The 20786-nt window shown below is 38.7% G+C and overlaps 1 protein-coding gene across 1 annotated transcript; it reads left to right on the forward strand.

Annotated features, from left to right (window-relative positions):
* The first annotated feature begins 6379 nt into the window (after nt 1-6379).
* Nucleotides 6380-19569, forward strand: GstE12 (Glutathione S transferase E12). The gene is made up of 3 exons (XM_073955496.1): nt 6380-6508; nt 18667-18769; nt 18833-19569. Exons 2-3 carry the CDS (start codon nt 18675-18677, stop codon nt 19407-19409), a joined length of 672 nt encoding a protein of 223 aa, XP_073811597.1. The 5' UTR covers nt 6380-6508; nt 18667-18674; the 3' UTR covers nt 19410-19569.
* Nucleotides 19570-20786: the final 1217 nt, after the last annotated feature.

Consider the following 20786-nt stretch of genomic DNA (forward strand, 5'->3'; position numbering starts at 1 on the left):
TTACCCTGGAGATTCCATTAGGGCCCAACGCTTTGGATGATTTAACGTTCCTGATGACATTCGCAACGTCATCCATTGTAAATTGTGAAGGTTCATCCTCGACAGGTAGAAATCTAATGCAACTTAGTACTGTTCTCTTCGCCCTCTTACTCCTAGGGTGCTCGACAAACTGTCGATTAAAATAACTTGTGCACCTCTTTGGATCAGTCAGCATAACTTCGCCATAAATGACTGAGGTCCTATCATCCTTACTTCCAGGGTTCGAGAGCGAATTAACCGTTGCCCACAATTCACTTATTCCGGCCCCAAAAAGGCAATAAATCAGATGATTTAACCACTTGTTCCGTTTATGTTCACCGATCAACCTTTTAACTTCCAGTGTCAGCTCACTGACTCTGGGGTCACTGGGTGTGGCACGACGTAACTCGTCACGCTCATTTGCTAATCCCGCCGCCTCTGCTGGGAAATTTGGTCTAACTTTGAGTATTCGACTAGCTGATGTCTCGGAAGGTCCTTTTTGCAGAGTCTACTGTGGAGTAGATGGCACACAGAGTCTTCCACTGTACAGTAGATGGGTCGACTACTGTAGAGTAAATGGGTCGCAGGGTCGGCTATTGTAGGGTATATGATCCATAGTGTCGTCTACTGTAGAATATATGGCCCTTTGGATGGTCTGGTGTACAGGTGATGTTCATTAGCTAAGGCTATTGTAGAATAGATGGATCTTGGGGTTGGGAACCTAGGAAGAAATGACACTAGAGTCAGCTACTGCAACATGGGTGACCTTTAGGGATGGTAAATTGTAGAGTCGATAGTATTTTCTTGGCTACTTTAAAATATATGGTTTTTAGGGTCAGTTATTGTTGCGTAGATGGCATTTAGGAACTTCAGCCAGTCCATAAATAGCGTTGTAATAGTGGCTGCTGCAAAAAATCAAAACGATCCGAGACATTCCTTCAAAAGGCACTTTTACGAACAATGTTGAAATGTTGTAAAGGAGTTATCCGAAGGAGTTTACCAATACTATTTGAAACAAATCTATGTATGGAGTTTAAACCAAATCGTAAGGACAATTTTAACGTAAAAATTTTGAACTTTTGTGGGGATTATACCCGAAGAAATAAGTCGATATGATGGGTCATATCGATCCATTCCTTCGGATATTCGTTCTAAGTTTAGACAAAGTATTTCGAGGTGCAATGTTTGGACCAAAATTAGTTGATTCTTCGAGAGCACACCAGCCAACCACAATTTCTTCAATGAGACACATTTTGGTTAAAATGTTATTAACATGCCTTGCAAATCTGCAACTAACTTAGCCTAGGCACCCACCAACCAAACAGAGTTAAAGATGTTCGCATTATAACAACAACAGATGGCGTGGGTGTATACATTTTTCATTGTTTTCAGCGTTACCATTCGGTTTACTTTCGACCAATGACCCAATCAATTGTTCGAAGCTGACATAAGGGTATGTAGAATAGACCGTAGGGGTCATCTACAGAATTGAAAAACATCTACTTTATAGAAGACGACGAAGGTAGATATATTCTATAGAATAAATGACCACCGCAGATGTCTTCTATAGAATAGAAGACCTCCGTAGCAGACTTCTATAGAATAGAAGACCTCCGTAGCAGCCTTCTATAGAAGACCTCCGTAGGAGCCATCTATAGAATAGAAGACCTCCGTAGGAGGCTTCTATAGAATAGAAGACCTCCGTAGGAGGCTTCTATAGAATAGAAGACCTCCATAGGAGGCTTCTATAGAATAGATGACCTCCGTAGGAGGCTTCTATAGAGTAGAAGACCTCCGTAGCAGGCTTCTATAGAATAGAAGACCTCCGTAGGAGCCTTCTATAGAATAGAAGACCTCCGTGGTAAACTTCCATAGAATAGAAGACCTCCGTGGGAGGCTTCTATAGAATAGAAGACCTCCGTGGGAGGCTTCTATAGAATAGAAGACCTCCGTAGGAGGCTTCTATAGAATAGAAGACCTCCGTAGGAGGCTTCTATAGAATAGAAGACCTCCGTTGGAAGCTTCTATAGAATAGTAGACCTCCGTAGGAGGCTTCTATAGAATAAAATACCTCCGTAGGAGGCTTCTATAGAATAGAAGACCTCCATAGGAAGCTTCCATAGAATAGAAGACCTCCATAGGAGGCTTCCATAGAATAGAAGACCTCCATAGGAGGTTTCTATAGAATAGAAGACCTCCATAGGAGGTTTCTATAGAATAGAAGACCTCCGTAGGAGGTTTCTATAGAAGAGAAGACCTCCGTAGGAGGTTTCTATAGAAGAGAAGACCTCCATAGGAGGTTTCTATAGAATAGAAGACCTCCGTAGGAGGTTTCTATAGAATAGAAGACCTCCGTAGGAGGTTTCTATAGAATAGAAGACCTCCGTAGGAGGTTTCTATAGAATAGAAGACCTCCGTAGGAGGTTTCTATAGAATAGAAGACCTCCGTAGGAGGTTTCTATAGAATAGAAGACCTCCGTAGGAGGTTTCTATAGAATAGAAGACCTCCGTAGGAGGTTTCTATAGAATGGAAGACCTCCGTAGGAGGCTTCTATAGAATGAAAGACCTCCGTAGGAGGCTTCTATAGAATGGAAGACCTCCGTAGGAGGCTTCTATAGAATAGAAGACCCCCGTAGGAGGCTTCTATAGAATAGAAGACCTCCGTAGGAGGCTTCTATAGAATAGAAGACCTCCGTAGGACGCTTCTATAGAATAGAAGACCCCCGTAGGAGGCTTCTATAGAATAGAAGACCTCCGTAGGAGGCTTCTATAGAATAGAAGACCTCCGTAGGAGGCTTCTATAGAATAGAAGACCTCCGTAGGAGGCTACTATAGTATAGAAGACCTCCGTAGGAGGCTTCTATAGTATAGAAGACCTCCGCAGGAGGCTTCTATAGTATAGAAGACCTCCATCGGAGGCTTCTATAGAATGGAAGACCTTGGTAGGAGGCTCCTATAGAATAGAAGACCCCCGTAGGAGGCTTCTATAGCATAGAAGACCTCCGTAGGAGGCTTCTATAGAATAGAAGACCTCCGTAGTTGGCTTTTATAGAATAGAAGACCTCCGTAGGTGGCTTCTATAGAATAGAAGACCTCCGTATAGATTAGAAGGCCTCCGTAGGAGGCTTCTATAGAATGGAAGACCTCCGTAGGAGGCTTCTATAGTATGGAAGACCTCCGTAGGAGGCTTCTATAGAATAGAAGACCTCCGTATGAGGCTTCTATAGAATAGAAGACCTCCGTAGGAGGCTCCTATAGAATAGAAGACCTCCGTAGGAGGCTCCTATAGAATAGAAGACCTCCGTAGGAGGCTCCTATAGAATAGAAGACCTCCGTAGGAGGCTTCTATAGAATAGAAGACCTCCGTAGGTGGCTTCTATAGAATAGAAGACCTCCGTAGGTGGCTTCTATAGAATAGAAGACCTCCGTAATAGGCTTCTATAGAATAGAAGACCTCCATAGGAGGCTTCTATAGAATAGAAAACCTCCGTAGGAGGCTTCTATAGAATAGAAGACCTCCGTAGTTGGCTTTTATAGAATAGAAGACCTCCGTAGGTGGCTTCTATAGAATAGAAGACCTCCGTATAGATTAGAAGGCCTCCGTAGGAAGCTTCTATAGAATAGAAGTTCTCCGTAGGAGGCTTATATAGAATAGAAGTTCTCCGTAGGAGGCTTCTATAGAATAGAAGACCTCCATAAGAGGCTTCTATACAATAGAAGACCTCCATAGGAGGCTTCTATAGAATAGAAGACCTCCGTCGTAGGAGGCTTCTATAGAATAGAAGACCTCCGTAGGAGGTTTCTATAGAATAGAAGACCTCCGTAGGAGGTTTCTATAGAATAGAAGACCTCCGTAGGAGGTTTCTATAGAATAGAAGACCTCCGTAGGAGGTTTCTATAGAATAGAAGACCTCCGTAGGAGGTTTCTATAGAATAGAAGACCTCCGTAGGAGGTTTCTATAGAATAGAAGACCTCCGTAGGAGGTTTCTATAGAATAGAAGACCTCCGTAGGAGGTTTCTATAGAATAGAAGACCTCCGTAGGAGGTTTCTATAGAATAGAAGACCTCCGTAGGAGGTTTCTATAAAATAGAAGACCTCCGTAGGAGGTTTCTATAGAATAGAAGACCTCCGTAGGAGGTTTCTATAGAATAGAAGACCTCCGTAGGAGGTTTCTATAGAATAGAAGACCTCCGTAGGAGGTTTCTATAGAATAGAAGACCTCCGTAGGAGGTTTCTATAGAATAGAAGACCTCCGTAGGAGGTTTCTATAGAATAGAAGACCTCCGTAGGAGGTTTCTATAGAATAGAAGACCTCCGTAGGAGGTTTCTATAGAATAGAAGACCTCCGTAGGAGGTTTCTATAGAATAGAAGACCTCCGTAGGAGGTTTCTATAGAATAGAAGACCTCCGTAGGAGGTTTCTATAGAATAGAAGACCTCCGTAGGAGGTTTCTATAGAATAGAATACCTCCGTAGGAGGTTTCTATAGAATAGAAGACCTCCGTATGAGGTTTCTATAGAATAAAAGACCTTCGTAGGAGGTTTCTATAGAATAGAAGACCACCATAGGAGGCTTCTATAGAATAGAAGACCACCATAGGAGGCTTCTATAGAATAGAAGACCTCCGTAGGAAGTTTCTATAGAATAGAAGACCTTAGAAGGCTTCTATAGAATAGAAGACATCCGTAGGAAGCATCTATAGAATAGAAGACCTCCATAAGAGGCTTCTATACAATAGAAGACCTCCATAGGAGGCTTCTATAGAATAGAAGACCTCCGTCGTAGGAGGCTTCTATAGAATAGAAGACCTCCGTAGGAGGCTTCCAAGAATTAGATTCACTTACAAAATGGACTATGTTGCCAAGGGAGGCTTCTATAGAATAGAAGACCTCCATAAGAGGCTTCTATAAAATAGAAGACCTCCGTAGGAGGCTTCTATAGAATAGAAGACCTCCGCAGGAAGCTTCTATAGAATAGAAGACCTCCAAAGGAGGTTTCTATAGAATAGAAGACCTCCGCAGGAAGCTTCTATAGAGTAGAAGACCTCCAAAGGAGGCTTCTATAGAATAGAAGACCTCCGCAGGAAGCTTCTATAGAATAGAAGACCTCCAAAGGAGGCTTCTATAGAATAGAAGACCTCCGTCGTAGGAGGCTTCTATAGAATAGAAGACCTCCGTCGTAGGAGGCTTCTATAGAATAGAAGACCTCCGTCGTAGGAGGCTTCTATAGAATAGAAGACCTCCGTCGTAGGAGGCTTCTATAGAATAGAAGACCTCCGTCGTAGGAGGCTTCTATAGAATAGAAGACCTCCGTCGTAGGAGGCTTCTATAGAATAGAAGACCTCCGTCGTAGGAGGCTTCTATAGAATAGAAGACCTCCGTCGTAGGAGGCTTCTATAGAATAGAAGACCTCCGTCGTAGGAGGCTTCTATAGAATAGAAGACCTCCGTCGTAGGAGGCTTCTATAGAATAGAAGACCTCCGTCGTAGGAGGCTTCTATAGAATAGAAGACCTCCGTCGTAGGAGGCTTCTATAGAATAGAAGACCTCCTTCGTAGGAGGCTTCTATAGAATAGAAGACCTCCGTCGTAGGAGGCTTCTATAGAATAGAAGACCTCCGTCGTAGGAGGCTTCTATAGAATAGAAGACCTCCGTCGTAGGAGGCTTCTATAGAATAGAAGACCTCCGTCGTAGGAGGCTTCTATAGAATAGAAGACCTCCGTCGTAGGAGGCTTCTATAGAATAGAAGACCTCCGTCGTAGGAGGCTTCTATAGAATAGAAGACCTCCGTCGTAGGAGGCTTCTATAGAATAGAAGACCACCGTAGGAGGCTTCTATATAGAATAGAAGACCTCCGTAGGAGGCTTCTATATAGAATAGAAGACCTCCGTAGGAGGCTTCTATATAGAATAGAAGACCTCCGTAGGAGGCCTCTATGGAATAGAAGACATCCGTAGGAGGCTTCTATAGAATAGAAGACCTCCGTAGGAGAATAGAAGGGCTGCGTAGGAGGCTTCTATAGAATAAATGACCATCGTAGGTGTCTTCTATAGAATAGAAAACCATTGTAGGGGTCTTCTATAGAATAGAAGACCTACGTAGGAGGCTTCTATAGAATACAAGAGGGAAGCCAATACATCCTAAGATATGGGCTTGATGCACAACTCTCACCTATCTAACAAACGCATTAAAAATGTACTTTGGAGACTTCGGCAATTGTTTTTTTTTATTATTCTCAACTTTGTCCTTACCAAGTAACGACCTATTTTCTTTTTTCTATATTAGATAATGTGGCAACTTCGAACACATTGTGCTCATTTATCACCGTGGTCATGGTGCTCTGTTGTTATAGTTGAAAAAATCAGTTCTCAAACGAAGCTCGTAACGGCAGGTCTTGGTTACGCGGAAATCTACAAAATCCGGTTAATTGATCGTATTCGAAAACGAGAAAGCAACTTAAAAAAAACTAAAACAAAAACAAGTGCAAATGTAAGTAAAAAAAAAAACAAAATTTAATTCGATAATAGAAGCAGAACACAGATCTGCTGCGGATAGACAGACATACAAACAGAAACACACAGAACGTAATAATGCCATAATGCCGAACATTTGTTGTGTGCAAATTCTACACATCCGCGATAAAAGTAAGAAAATAATGAATAAATAATAACCCTCTTTCGATTTTTTTGCGCCAAGTGGGGAGGCAGCAAGTGTAAACAATAACAAAATGTGCAAAGAAAAACAACTACAACAAAAACAAATATTTAAACGAAGTAATGACAATAAATAATAAAATAAAAACACAACAAAATTGCATAGTGAATGGGACGGACTTTGAGGAGAACTTTTCTGTTTGAAAACTTTATTTGTATCTGCTTATTTGATTTTGAGTTCTTTATTATCGCAATATACACTTAGGACTTATGCGACAATGTTGTTTTTGCAAATTCAAATTTTTAACCGGTTATAATAAATTATTATATGTATATACATAAATATGTATATAAGAGTGTGTATAAAAGTTCAATTTGTCGAATTAAAAAACAACAATGCGAATGTTTCGTGACTATTTCAAACAAACCAGATACCTAATTTGTTTTGTTTTCTTTTTTGGATTTTGTAATATTCGTTTTGTAGATGTCATAATTGTTGAAATTAGATCATTTGTCTTAATTAAATCACAAAGACTTGAGATATAACGACGTTTGTCTCTGAAAATATAGGAGGTACATATTTCATGTGAAGTGTGGAAAAAAAGAAAATATTTTAAAATGCAATTATTAACCAAATCTTAATATTTCAAGATTAGCTCAACTGTCTGATAACTAAGTTTTGATTCAATCATTTCAAAATTTGGTGGAAGAAGTTAAGTTTAAGGCCTGATCGCGTATACTTTCCGAGATATGGACCTTTAATGTTCCGTGATTTAATTTATTTGTTTATTACTTTTTTGTTTTGAAAGCCAACCGAGGCAATATTGATCTACTTTTAAAGCTTGTGAAGTTTAGATTCAAAAAGTTATAAGTTTTAGTGGGTGGCCGCCCTTTGGCTGGAATTTCGAGATTTTCACCTAAGGACAGAGTTCAACACCGACAACGCGAAAAAAAATTTAATTAAAAACTAAGTTTTTGTGGGTAGGTTATTACGCAACTTTGAAGGTCCATATCTCGGGAAGTATCGACTTCCGCAACACAAAATATACATCGTTTTAATTAGGGCCTCGAGCGCTATCGAAGGTAGATATATCAAGAAGATCCGCGATCAGGCCTTGAACATGACTTAGCTATATGGTATTTAAGATGAACTTAACCTGTGTACCACCCCATAACTTGGATGCACTCCACAAGTTGTTATACCCTCAGCCTTTAGGCTAACAAGGGTATGTATACTATATTACGATCAAAAATGTGCCTCATCGAAAAGATGGTTTTGGACCCCAGACAATTTGGAGTCGATTTAAGCCCGATCGTCCTTCTGCCTGTATGGCTGGCTGGTGTGCCCCAGAACTCTCTAACATTACGGGTATATAGGGTAGATTATAGATTGCGCAGCTGCCGTTGATTGTTGACAGCCACTTCACTCGGAGGCCAGTGGTACATGGTGCTTGCCCTGAAATAAGATTGAAAGGGGGTAGTAGGGGAAAGGAGAAGAGAAAGACAGGGAATAGGTAGAAGGAGAGTATGTATATATAAACAAGTAAGAACGACGCTAAGTTCGGTCTGGCCCAACTTTTTATACACTCCACCACCACAGTATTCACCGTAATACTTCACCGAATCTTAGATAACGTTCGTAGATGGTGCTTATCGGTTCACTCCTTTCGGTAAATCCCCCACAAAAGTTCAAATATATTCGGTAAAATGGTACGCACGATATCTTGAACATATCAACCGATATGTTTCAAACTTTGGATCTCGTAATATTTTGTACCCCTCAGAAAAGTTAAATTTTTACCGAATCTACACATTGCGGTCATACAAAAAAAAAAAAACATTGTTCCACAACATCCCATACGGGACAAGGGAGACTTCTCTCATATCATATTTAAGCTCAATGATATGGGACCTACTGTTTATCGCCGAGTCCGAACGGCGTGTCCTAAGACACCACTTGTAGAGAAGTTTTTCAAGGCTGAAATACTCAGGAAATGTCGCCAACATTACTGAGGGGTATTTTGCCACCGTTGAAAAATGTTTGGTGTTGCCTGGCCGGGGAATCGAACCACCGACCTTCTGCGTGCAAGGCGGGCGTGCATACCATTGCACCACGGTGGCACCCAATAAACGCGGTCATACAATAAACGATAATTTACACATTGTGGTCCTATTTACATATAATATTGATAGGTTTAAGTTAATTTAGTTTAATTTCCGTTAAATTTTATTTTTAACGTAAAGTTTTATTACGCAGTTACTTTATTTAAGCAACAACAACTACCATGTAGAATTCTCTTCATCATGCTTTTGTTTTGTCATAATCATGTAATTATCGTTTATTGTATGTTCCTTTACTTTTGAAAATGGTAAAACCTACAAAAGTAGCAAAAGTTGTAAACTGCTCCCATATGAATTGTATGGTGTCTGAAGTAAAGGAACGCTTTTCGAGTAAAAAGTTGTAAAACTTGAAGATTCTTGCACGTAAAGGAACAGAGCTTTAGTTTGCTACTTCTTGTATTTGTTTGTTGTTGTAATTACGTCATTAGTGTGATTGTCCACTTGTATTGATCTTCGCCCATGTATGTGCGTATGGTTGTTCGCTTAGAGCGAATGTGCGTCTGTGTGTTCGTTGCACAGATTCGAGGTGTTGCCAGATGTGTTCTAGATGATTCTTGAACGAGGGGATTTTGAGGTAAATACAGGTGGAATCAGCAACGGCGAGTTAGTTGTGTTTTAAGCGTTGAACTGAACAGATCGGTTAAAGAATAGCTGCGTGCTAACTACAGACAAGCTGTGTGCTCAGTAATTAAAGTCGGTTCCGAATAAGTGTAATAAAGTAAATAAAGCATTGTAGAAACGTAATCTGAAACGAACCCTGTTTTATTTGGTATCGTACTGGGGAATAAAATCGTACTGGGGAATAAAACAACGTCTACACGGAGATTAGTTAAATCTAATTCCGTAACAATATACATATAGTTTTTCGTTAGCAAAGCCATGCTTCCTGACATAATGATTCTAAAGCTCTAGATTATACGGTGACCAAATTAAATGACGAATACCTCACCTCCTCCGCAAAATTGTTTTGTTTTATTTAATTCATATTTTTGTCGGCAAATTCAAATGTCCAAAAAGGGACACAAAATTCTGAAAAACCCCAAAATACATAATTTTTGGGGAAAAGGATTTTGGTTGTGTATCCGGAATTCGATCTTTCCCTAGAGGAAACTTTCAATTCATCTCTGTCGGAAAAGTCGTCAAATACTTTTTTCTTGTTTTCAATTCCCTTATTCCGTTTGGTTAAAATTAAGTTTAAGTTTATTTTTTATTGAGATTTTTAAAAAAACAAGGTATTTGAAACGTTATAAATAAAGGTGGTACTTAAAACTAGAATGTATTATTTTAATGACTGGTATAAATATAACCCATGTTATTAAAATCAGCAGTTAAACAATCATTATATATGTTTACAATAAAAGAGAAAACGCTTGCTCCCGGCGTTAGCAGAACAAGGAGAGTTCTTCCCCAAAAATTTGACTTAAAAACTATGACTTACAAAATAATCCTTAAATATAAGAGAATACAAATAGTGTATTAACATAAAACTAGCTATTAAACCCTATGGGTGCCTGCTAATGCCTTTAAATAAAAATTTGGTAAGCCAGAGGGTGAATTTGCTTCCAAATCCGCCTCAGTAAGTCCAATAGGTGAAATATAGTACGTGTTAGACCAATTGAAAGCTGTTTGATTAGCCAAGATATCTGCGATGAGCGGGTTTGGTGAAAGCGATAGACGGGAAATAAAAGTTGCTATCTTATTCATTGCATACATAGGAAGGGGAACAACATTTGCTTTTCCATAGATAAAGCAATTGCTGTATCGTCTATTAAGTGAGTGGAAATTTCGGTTTACACACATACTTAACATTTTTCTTTCAAAGATGGAAAATTCATTCATAACCGTTTGGGATATACCGAACCAAATTGAAAACGCATATAATAAAATTGGACGAATACTGACTTTATATATCAAAAGCTTTGTTTCTACCGGGAGAAACTTATTATTAAACAAAGAAGTGAAGGCTGCTTTCACTCCATTGGCTCTCTTGAGAACAAGTCAGCATGCACATTAAATTTGATTAATTTAGAAAAATTTACACCCAGATACTTAAAATTGTTGTCGAAAGGAATTTCTTGGCCATTAGGACACAATTTTAAATTTTTACTTTGGGCCACAGCATAGTATTTACATTTACCCGATGCATTTCTTAAGCACATTGCTTGACATTTTGAAACATTAATTTTTATTCCCCAATCAGACAAAAACGTGCAAACCCCAGCAAGGTACTGGGAAACAGCTAATAAAGCATTATCAGGAGATTCTGCATGGGTGTACAACAACGCATCATCTGCATACAAAATCCCCTGACAATCCTGGAAACGATGCGGAAAATCGGTCATATATATGTTGTAAAAATGCGGTGCTAAAATTGAGCCTTGAGGAACACCGCAATTCACTTCGGCGAAACTAGACTCTGATCCATCAAGGCAAACAAAAAATTTCCTATTATTAAAAAAACTTTCACAAAGCTTTATCATGTGAGGATTGAATCCGATGTTAATCATTTTGTGAAGGATACCTTTGTGATTAGCTTTGTCGAAAGCTTTTTCTACATCTAGTGCCACCGCTACAGTACACTTTTGATCCTTCAGGCTACACAAAACATCATCCTGAAATTTAAGAAGTGCATGCTCCGTGGAATGGCCTGGTTTAAAACCGAATTGTTGATGTGGTATGTACCCCGGAGATACCCCAATGTCTATTTTAGATCTAATTACCTTCTCGAATAGCTTCCCTAGATATGACAATATGGAAATTGGACGCAAATTATTTACATTCGACTCATTTGCCTTTTTGGGAATTGGAATAATTTTGGCAACCTTCCAATTATTGCGGAAGTATCCATTATTTAGGCAGTTATAGAAAATTATAACCAAGAACTGTATTGCTTTCATTGGAAGCTTCATAATTAGACGGTTAGATATATTATCAGGACTGTTCACGTAGTAAACAGACATAGTTTATAATAAAGATAGTGAATGTCTTGGTGATGGTTGCGTGTGTAGATTAAAGAGATCATGTTGTTAAATAGGGTTCTACTTTCAATACAGTCCACTTGAAAAGGGTAAACAAATGGTAAGCAGACCGCCTTATCGTAGGAGGTCGATAGAATAAAATAAAAATAGATAGTTTTCCATTGCTACATGTTGTATGTTTGTCTTAGATTACGGCGAGCAATCTAAGTTGCAGGTTGATAAGCATGTGCGGCATGCCTGCTTGCCACATGGGGTGTGTGTTATGAACTCTCTATAAGATTGTATGGCAGATGCGTTCGTGCACATATGTGCACTCTTTCTCTTTTCTACACACTAGTTTAAGTAAGAATATTTTTACGTTTAATAAATCAGTGCATGTTTAGCATTCAAAAAGAAGTGTTTTCTTTCCACGGTACTAGATCCTTATTTACAAGGACCAAATGATTTCTTACTATTTAGTGTTTTCACCAACTAAACAATGTCGTTTGAAGAAGTAAATTCCGATAAATTATTTTTATTCAAAGCTGTGTTCTCCATATTAAACAAAGTTATAGATTCCGGTACACCTCCAACAACCGACTGTATAGATGATACTACTTCGGAAATTGTTCGGAGGGAAGAAGAGCCATTATAGATGTTAACAATATGTTCTTTCAATACTTCTAGTTGCTCAGTTCTATTGCTAATTACTGACCCATTGACAGACAATACTTTACAAATCGAAGCTCTTGTCCTGGACGAATATTCTGCATTCTATTATTAAATTGTTGAGCTTGCTCCATTGCAACCCGTTCCTTAATTAAAGTCTTAAGCACCTTAATTTGCTTTGATAAAAGAGCATACTCAGGTCTTGATCTGTCAGAATTTGCTCTATATAAACGTTTGAGTACTTTTTGATATCCGTATTTAATTCTAAATAGAATCTTAACGTCATCGGATAAAGTGTACTTCCTATTTGAAGGCTCACGTTTTTCAGAGTGAACACTAGAAATAAAATTTACTGAAGCCGTAAATTCGTCTACATAGTAGTCAATTTCAGTATTGGTCAGATTACAGGAATCTAGAGGGTAAGAATTTTGAAGGTCGTAACTGATATCGTTCCCGCAGTTATTCCAATTCGTATTTTCAAACGATATAAATGAGCTCTGCCTATTCAAAATCATATTAAAATTGGGATTATAGACTGACAACTTAATGGGAAAGTGATCCGAAAAAGAGGATAGACTCGAAACTTGATAATTAGGTGGAGAATGGTCTGACATGTTGCATGATACAAGAAAATGATCAAGAAAAGATGAACCATTTGCGTATGAAGGGAATGTGTTGGAGATGCGAGTAAACGACAGCGAATTTATTTGTAACTAATTGTAAAGATTTGTCCCGTTTGAGTTACTGGAAACATCCCCCCATGTTGAATGCTTAGAGTTTAAATCTCCACCGATGAAAGAACCATCGAAGTTTATAGAAAACTGTTAAATTTTTTCTAGACTAGAACACAGGTTTTGAGTGTTGAAGTTACATGGAATGTAGATTGAGCCAAATAGGAATTTCTTAACCAAGCCATCCAACAAAACGTTAATTTGAACGAAAACATTTAGAAACTCTATTTTGTTTTTCAAAATAGTCAGGCTTACTCCCATAGTCCTTGTTTTAATATTTTATTAAAACAACATTAATTTTTTAGTGGGAAAAAAATTGGCGATGTTTACCAAGGGGCAAGGCAGGGAATACTATAGTTTCTCACTCTGATCGAGAATTTCTTTGGCACTACCTAAACTCTAGCAACTTCACTTGCAAACAAAACCAAATCTTTCGCACTGCTATGCTCTTTCTTTGCGCACGTATCTATTTGAGCTAGCAATTGACACTTGGGTATAAAAAGTTTCTTGTTGAAAAACAAGAAACAAAGGAACTGATGAAGATCTGTGGCGAGATCTGAAACTATAGTATTCCCTGCCTTACCCCTTGGTAAGCATCGCCAATTTTTTCCCACTAATAAATTAAAGTTGTTTTAATAAAATATTAAAACAAGGACTATGGGATTAAGCCTGACTATTTTGAAAAACAAAATAGAAGTCGTCATCCCAAACAAAAAAAAACCCAACTCTCCTCCATTTAGAAACTCTACTCCTGCAGTGTTCAATTTCGTAAAATTATATGACGATTTTAATATAATTGCCACACCAAGTTCGCTATCATCACATACAAGGGAATAATTTTGAAATGACACTCTCTGACCGGTTTTTTTTGTCTGGTTTCTTGAATAAAAGCGATATCAATATTACCAAAGTTAATTGTATTTAAAAGATCAATACGTCGACTAATATCAACTAATGATCTTACATTAAAAGTGTGGTTAAAATTGTAAAATAATAATAAAAATGGGGTTATTCTGAACGAAAATTCCCCGTGAGTTTTTTAACTTAAGGCGGAAAAGACAAAATTCACGGGGAATAATTTAAGTAAATAAGTGCGGTACGTTCGGTAGCTCGTCGGTCTGGGAAAATTATTTAGAATTCTCCAATTACCTGCCCATTCTCAGAACGAAGTTCTGCTTCTCGATTATATTCAGCATTCATCCCAGTTTCATACAGGGAGAAGGTAAACATACTAAAAGGGATGGATCTGTTAATGAAGACAAGTGAGTTTTATATGATCGAAAGGCGGTGTGTCAAGACATAAACTAAATGATTTCATTTCTAACCGATAGCACCGCGTTGAAGCAAATACAAATGGAAATTCTCAATAGCACTAAAAAATTCACTGACTTTTTTTGGATTTTCTTTTGTTTGCACTTTATGGCAGCTATTAAACAAAAACCAAAACACAAGTAAATTTTCCTATCACAATAACCGTATTGTTGTTGCCGACCAATTTGTATGGAATAACAAAACAAAGGCAATTACTGCAAACAAAAAAATAATTATTTCCCTAATGTAGAAAGTGATAAGAAATCACTGCTAATGCAATTATTTTTTTGTGTGCAGGTGCTATATATTGATGAAATCATTTCAAATGAATAAATAATCTCAACAAAGGTCCATATTATGTAAAAAAATAATCACAGGGTTTAATTTTAAAGGCTTTGACAGCTTTTTTATGAATTTCATGTGAATTAGGTTCACTTGAAATTCGACATGGAGAGATGATAACATAAGTTGAAACAAATTAAAATATTATCCCTTGTTAGATGATATTAGATAGGAATAAAGGTCCTACGATCCTTATGTATGATTAAAAATGTATTAAAAATAACGAAAGTCTGCAAAATATAAATATAACGTTAAATATTCATTTCATGTCACATTTAAATGTTAAAATTGCCTTACCTTATCAAAATAAATAAAACCCGTTTCAATATCGCATACACATGTTGATAAGTACTTCAAAGTTATCAGTGGGTAATAGGGTGAAGTGCTACAATAGAGATAAAAAATAAAATAACAAATTATTAACATTTATAAGAAATAAAGAAATATAATAGTTTAGGTTAGGTTCCGGTCCATTGTGATCATCCAGTAGAAAAAAGCTGCAAGAAAAGAGGAGATGGAAAAGAGCGGATTGGGGGAAGAAATAAAAAGAGGAAGTTGTTAGAAAAGTAAAGAACGAATAAATTACAAGAAAGTTTAAGAGGGGAGGAATAGTTTTAGAGGAGGAAAAAAGATTTATTTTTTAATGGTAGGCAGAATAGTTGAATTCATTTACGCGTTCAGGTTGCGCTGTCCTAGCCACTTCAGATTTTTGATGATGTTGTAGATCACAGCAGGTTCCACAGTTGAGTAGAAAGTTAGACACGATGGAAAGTGAACACCTACTAACCTATGCCGTCCACGAGCCAAGGCTGGACAATGACACAGGATGTGCTCGATCGTCTCTAACTCCTCCTCATCCTCACAGAGTCTGCAGTAGTCAGTAACATCCTCAACAAATTTGATGGTATGTGCCCTGATATAGCAGTGCCCAGTAATGACTCCCGTCGTTACTCTAACTTCAGCTTTACTCAGGTTCAACAGAGAGTTCGTTCTTTTGACTGACAGAGACGGCCATATGGATCTTGCCACAATGCACCTAGGTTCATTATGCCACAATTCACTGGCTCTTTCGTCAGAGAACGTTTCAATTTTTTGAAAGAAATGACAAATGGGTGGTTTGATAGAGTCAGCGATAGCTAGATCTGTAGACTGCGATCCTTGTCTAGCTAATTCGTCTGCTCTTTCATTACCCAAATATTCGCGGTGTCCTGGTACCCAGCATAGCCGGAAGCCGTTAGTTAGCGTTTCCAAGGCTGATCTACACTTAAGGATGACATCGGATTCGATGTTGCAGGATTTAATGGCTTTAAGATCCGCTTGACTATCCACAAATATAGTCACCGGTTCAAAGATTTCTGCATCCAAACTTTTTATCAATTCCGCTGCCTTCCAAATCGCGAAGATTTCAGCCTGGAAAACACTACAGTTGCTGTCTAGCCTGAAGGTGTATCCAAGAGATAGCCTTTCACAGTAGACGCCAGCCCCAGTACCTTCCTCCATCTTGGAACCGTCTGTATAAAAAGCCAGACAGTCCAGAGGGAGGTTACTGTGGTTCCAGTCGTCTCTACTAGGTATAGGTCAAATCTCAGGACTGGTGATATATAGTCGCTCAGTTTTCCGCGTTGGTTCACATTTATGCCTGATTCGTTCAGGATACATCCATGCCCATAGGTACAACCGCGCCAGTGATCCTGTTCATGCAGCCGTAGGGCACTGCGAGTTGCCTGACACTTAATGCTGAGACTCAGTGGTTTTAAGTTTAGCATTGCGTTCAGAGCATCCTGTGGTGTGCTCCTGGTGGCTCCAGTTATGAGAATCGAGGCAGCTCTTTGTACCTTGTCAAGCCTACCGGATGTCGATTTTTGGCGCAGTGAGTGCCACCAAACAAGAGAACCATAGGATAAGATGGGTCTAACCACGGTATTATACAACCAGTGTATAATCGATGGGTTTAGACCCCAACTTCTTCCAAGAGAATTCTTACATGAATAAAGCGCAATCAATCCTCTCTCCGCCCTTTCCTCAGCGTTCCTGTTCCATCGCAATTGACAGTCCAGGATTGTGCCAAGGTACTTTGCCTCGGGCGAGAGCTGAAGCTGCACTCCATCCAGTGTTGGTGGTACAAAAAAGCTTCCGCTTTCTCGCGAACATTACCAGTTCTGTCTTGGTTGGGTTTACTCCAAGGCCATTGGCCTTACCCAGCGCGACAGCGTCGATAATGCTCCTTGCATAAGCTCCGAATGGTTGACGGAAACTTACCGGAAATCAGTTGTACAACGTCGTCCGCATAGGCAACAACTTTTATACCTTGATTGTCCAGATCAGTCAAAATATTGTTTATAACAAGTAGCCACAGTAACGGTGAGAGCACCCCTCCTTGGGGGGTGCCTCTAGTTAATGTTTTCCTAATTTTTGTCTCCCCAATGCTGGAGTTTATAATTCTGCTTTCTAGCATATTATTTATCCAGCAAGTTAGAGGTTCATGTGTGTTAACTTCCTTAAGTGAGAGTTTTATGGACTCAAGTTCTACGTTGTTAAAAGCTCCTTCTATGTCTTGAAAGGCAGCCAAGGTAAAGTTTGAGTTTTCCATATTCCTCTCCACCAACCACCTCATGCAAGGCAGACTCCACAGATTTGCCTTTAATATAGGCGTGTTGTGAGTTGCTTATAGAGGCGGTGTCTACATGGCTCCTTATCTCCAGATCGATCAGCCTTTCGAGAGTCTTAAGGAGAAAGGATGATAAACTGATGGGTCTGTAGTCCTTTGGTGCAGAGTGACTAGGTTTTCCCGCTTTGGGAATGTAAGTAACTTTTACCTCTCTCTCCACAGACCCGGTACATATGAGAGAGTCAAACACGCCCTATAGATCTCCTCCAGGATTTGATATAAGCGTGGCGATGCAAATTGAAGCATCGCCGGCGTTATACCATCCGGTCCAGGTGACTTATATGGCTTGAAAGTGTTGACAGCCCATTTAATTTTATTTCTGTTAACCACCTTATCAATGAGATCTTGAATTACAGCCTGGGAAGTGGGTCTCTGCCAAGAGGTTAAGAGTCTCGGTAGCAGAGTCTGTCCACGCACCATCTTGCTTCTTGATACTTTCGATGGATTTAGGGTCCTTGGAAAGTAACCTTTGAAACCTAGCTGCATCGTTGACTCCTTCTACTGACTCACAGAAATTAACCCAAGATTTTTTTCTTAGCTCGCTTGATCTCACTCTTGTATTTATTGAAACTCACCTTGTAGGAGTCCCAATCAATGTCGAGTTTAGTCTCATGCGCCCTGTTATACAATCGCCTGGTGGTTTTTCTAAGCTCGCCATGTTCCTTGTTCCACCACACAGGTTGAGATTTCTTCCCAGGATAGGTTAGTGGACAGGATTCCTTATGGCAACGGAGAAGAACGTCTGTAAGATTTTTTACGGTCCCATTAAGATCCGCAACTGTTTCTACATTAGTATTAAGAGCCAGTTGAGAACTCGTTAGTTCCAGGTACTTATCCCAGTTTGTTCTTCGCGGGTTCCTATAAGGAATATAATAAAATACCTGAGGAACCTTCCAAGTGATCAGGGAACTTTCACATAAAAAGTGCAGTCTTCTTACGGTACTAATATATTTGTCATGTCATAATTGCTTGACTGCTTCTTCTGCCAAAAGTATTTGAGATATAAATCACTAACAGATTCCAAGAACCCAACAGGAGCTAGGTAGCCGATTTCCTATTGTATATGATTGTTATAAAACAAAATCGTTTATTAATATTCTCAATTGATTTAGATTGAAATTAACCATACACTTTCAGTTTTATTTATTATATTTAATCAAATTCAAAACACACACATTCCTCATTCTCATTTCAGCAAACGAAATGGCAAAACCCATTCTGTATATGGCCACATTGAGCCCACCCTCAAGAGCTGTTATGTTAACCGCCAAGGCAATTGGTTTGGAATTGGAATACAAGTAAATATCTTCATTATTTTCCATTACTTTTCGCACATTAACCAATCCCTCTTTTCTTTACAGACCCATAAATTTACTAAAAGGTGAACACTTGACCCCAGAATTTGTGAAAATGAATCCCCAACACACTATACCCACCTTGGTAGATGGCGAGGCCATTATCTATGATTCACATGCCATATGTGCCTATTTAGTGGAGAAGTATGGCAAAGATGATAAGCTATATCCCAAAGATCTACTAAAGCGTGCCCAAGTTGATGCCCGCCTCCACTTCGATTCGGGTCATTTATTCGCCCGTCTCCGCTTCCTCTATGAACCAATTTTGTATTATGGCTCCACTGATTGCTCAATCGATAAAATCGCTTATATACAAAAATGTTGGGAAATTATGGAAGGTTTCCTGAAAGACCATCCATATGTTTGTGGTGATGAGTTAACGATTGCTGATTTTTGTTGTGTCGCCACCATAACATCCGTGAATGATGTGGCACCCATTGATGAATTTAAATTCCCCAAATTTTTGGCTTGGCTAAAACGTATGGCTGAGTTACCCTACTACAAGGATACAAATGAAGAAGGTGCCGAGGAATTGAAGAAAATTTTCAAAGAGAAATTGGCCGAAAATCGTGGATCTAAATAAGAGTACAATTTACACAACATTTACACAAAATGTTATTATTAACAATACACACACATGCACAGATATACACAGACGTAACGTACATATGCCTTATTAAAATGTAATTCTAAATTTTTAATTGTTTAATTAAAATAAATAAAAACAAGTAAAAAAGTTTTAAGTTCGACCTGGCAGAACTTTGTATACCCTCCACCATGTCATATGCAAAGTCAAAATGGAATAATTCCGAAAGAAAGGGTGCTTCCAAAGACCCTTTATTTCAGAAAGGGTGCTTCCAAAGACCCTTTATTTCAGAAAGGGTGCTTCTATAGATCCTTTATTTCAGAAAAGGCTGCTTCTATAGACCCTATAACTCAGAAAGGGTGCTTCTATAGACCCTATAACTCAGAAAGGGAGCTTCTATAGACCCTATAACTCAGAAAGGGAGCTTCTATAGACCCTATAACTCAGAAAGGGAGCTTCTATAGACACTTTATTTCAGAAAGGCCCTTCATTTCAGAAAGGGTGCTTCTATAGAACCTTTATTTCAGAAAGGGTGCTTCTATAGAACCTTTATTTCAGAAAGGGTGCTTCTATACAACCTTTATTTCAGAAAGGGTGCTTCTATACAACCTTTATTTCAGAAAGGGTGCTTCTATACAACCTTTATTTCAGAAAGGGTGCTTCTATACAACCTTTATTTCAGAAAGGGTGCTTCTATACAACCTCTATTTCAGAAAGGGTGCTTCTATACAACCTTTATTTCAGAAAGGGTGCTTCTATACAACCTCTATTTCAGAAAGGGTGCTTCTATACAACCTTTATTTCAGAAAGGGTGCTTCTATACAACCTCTATTTCAGAAAGGGTGCATCCAAAGACCCTTTATTTTCGAAAGGGTGCTTCTATAGACCCTTTATTTCAGAAAGGGTGCTTCTATAGACTTTTTATTTCAGAAAGGGTGCTTCTATAGACCCTTTATTTCAGAAAGGGTGCTTCTATAGACCCTTTATTTCAGAAAGGGTGCTTCTATAGACCCTTTATTTCAGAAAGGGTGCTTCTATAGACCCTTTATTTCAGAAAGGGTGCTTCTATAGACCCTTTATTTCAGAAAGGGTGCTTCTATAGACCCTTTATTTCAGAAAGGGTGCTTTTATAGACCCTTTATTTCAGAAAGGGTGCTTTTATAGACCCTTTATTTCAGAAAGGGTGCTTCTATAGACCCTTTTTTCAGAAAGGGTGCTTATATAGACCCTTTATTTCAGAAAGGGTGCTTCTATAGACCCTTTATTTCAGAAAGGGTGCTTCTATAGACCCTTTATTTCAGAAAGGGTGTTTCTATAGACCCTTTATTTCAGAAAGGGTGTTTCTATAGACCCTTTATTTCAGAAAGGGTGTTT

Source organism: Musca autumnalis, unplaced genomic scaffold (genome assembly GCF_047663935.1).
Source record: "Musca autumnalis isolate F117 unplaced genomic scaffold, ASM4766393v1 scaffold_5, whole genome shotgun sequence".
NCBI lineage: Eukaryota > Metazoa > Arthropoda > Insecta > Diptera > Muscidae > Musca > Musca autumnalis.

Excerpts from the sequence above, each read along its gene's own strand:
- GstE12 (XM_073955496.1), top strand. The coding sequence starts at position 18,675 with ATGGCAAAACCCATTCTGTATATGGCCACATTGAGCCCACCCTCAAGA. Across the intron at positions 18,770-18,832 it reads GGTTTGGAATTGGAATACAA|ACCCATAAATTTACTAAAAG; the intron begins GTAAATATCTTC and ends TTTTCTTTACAG.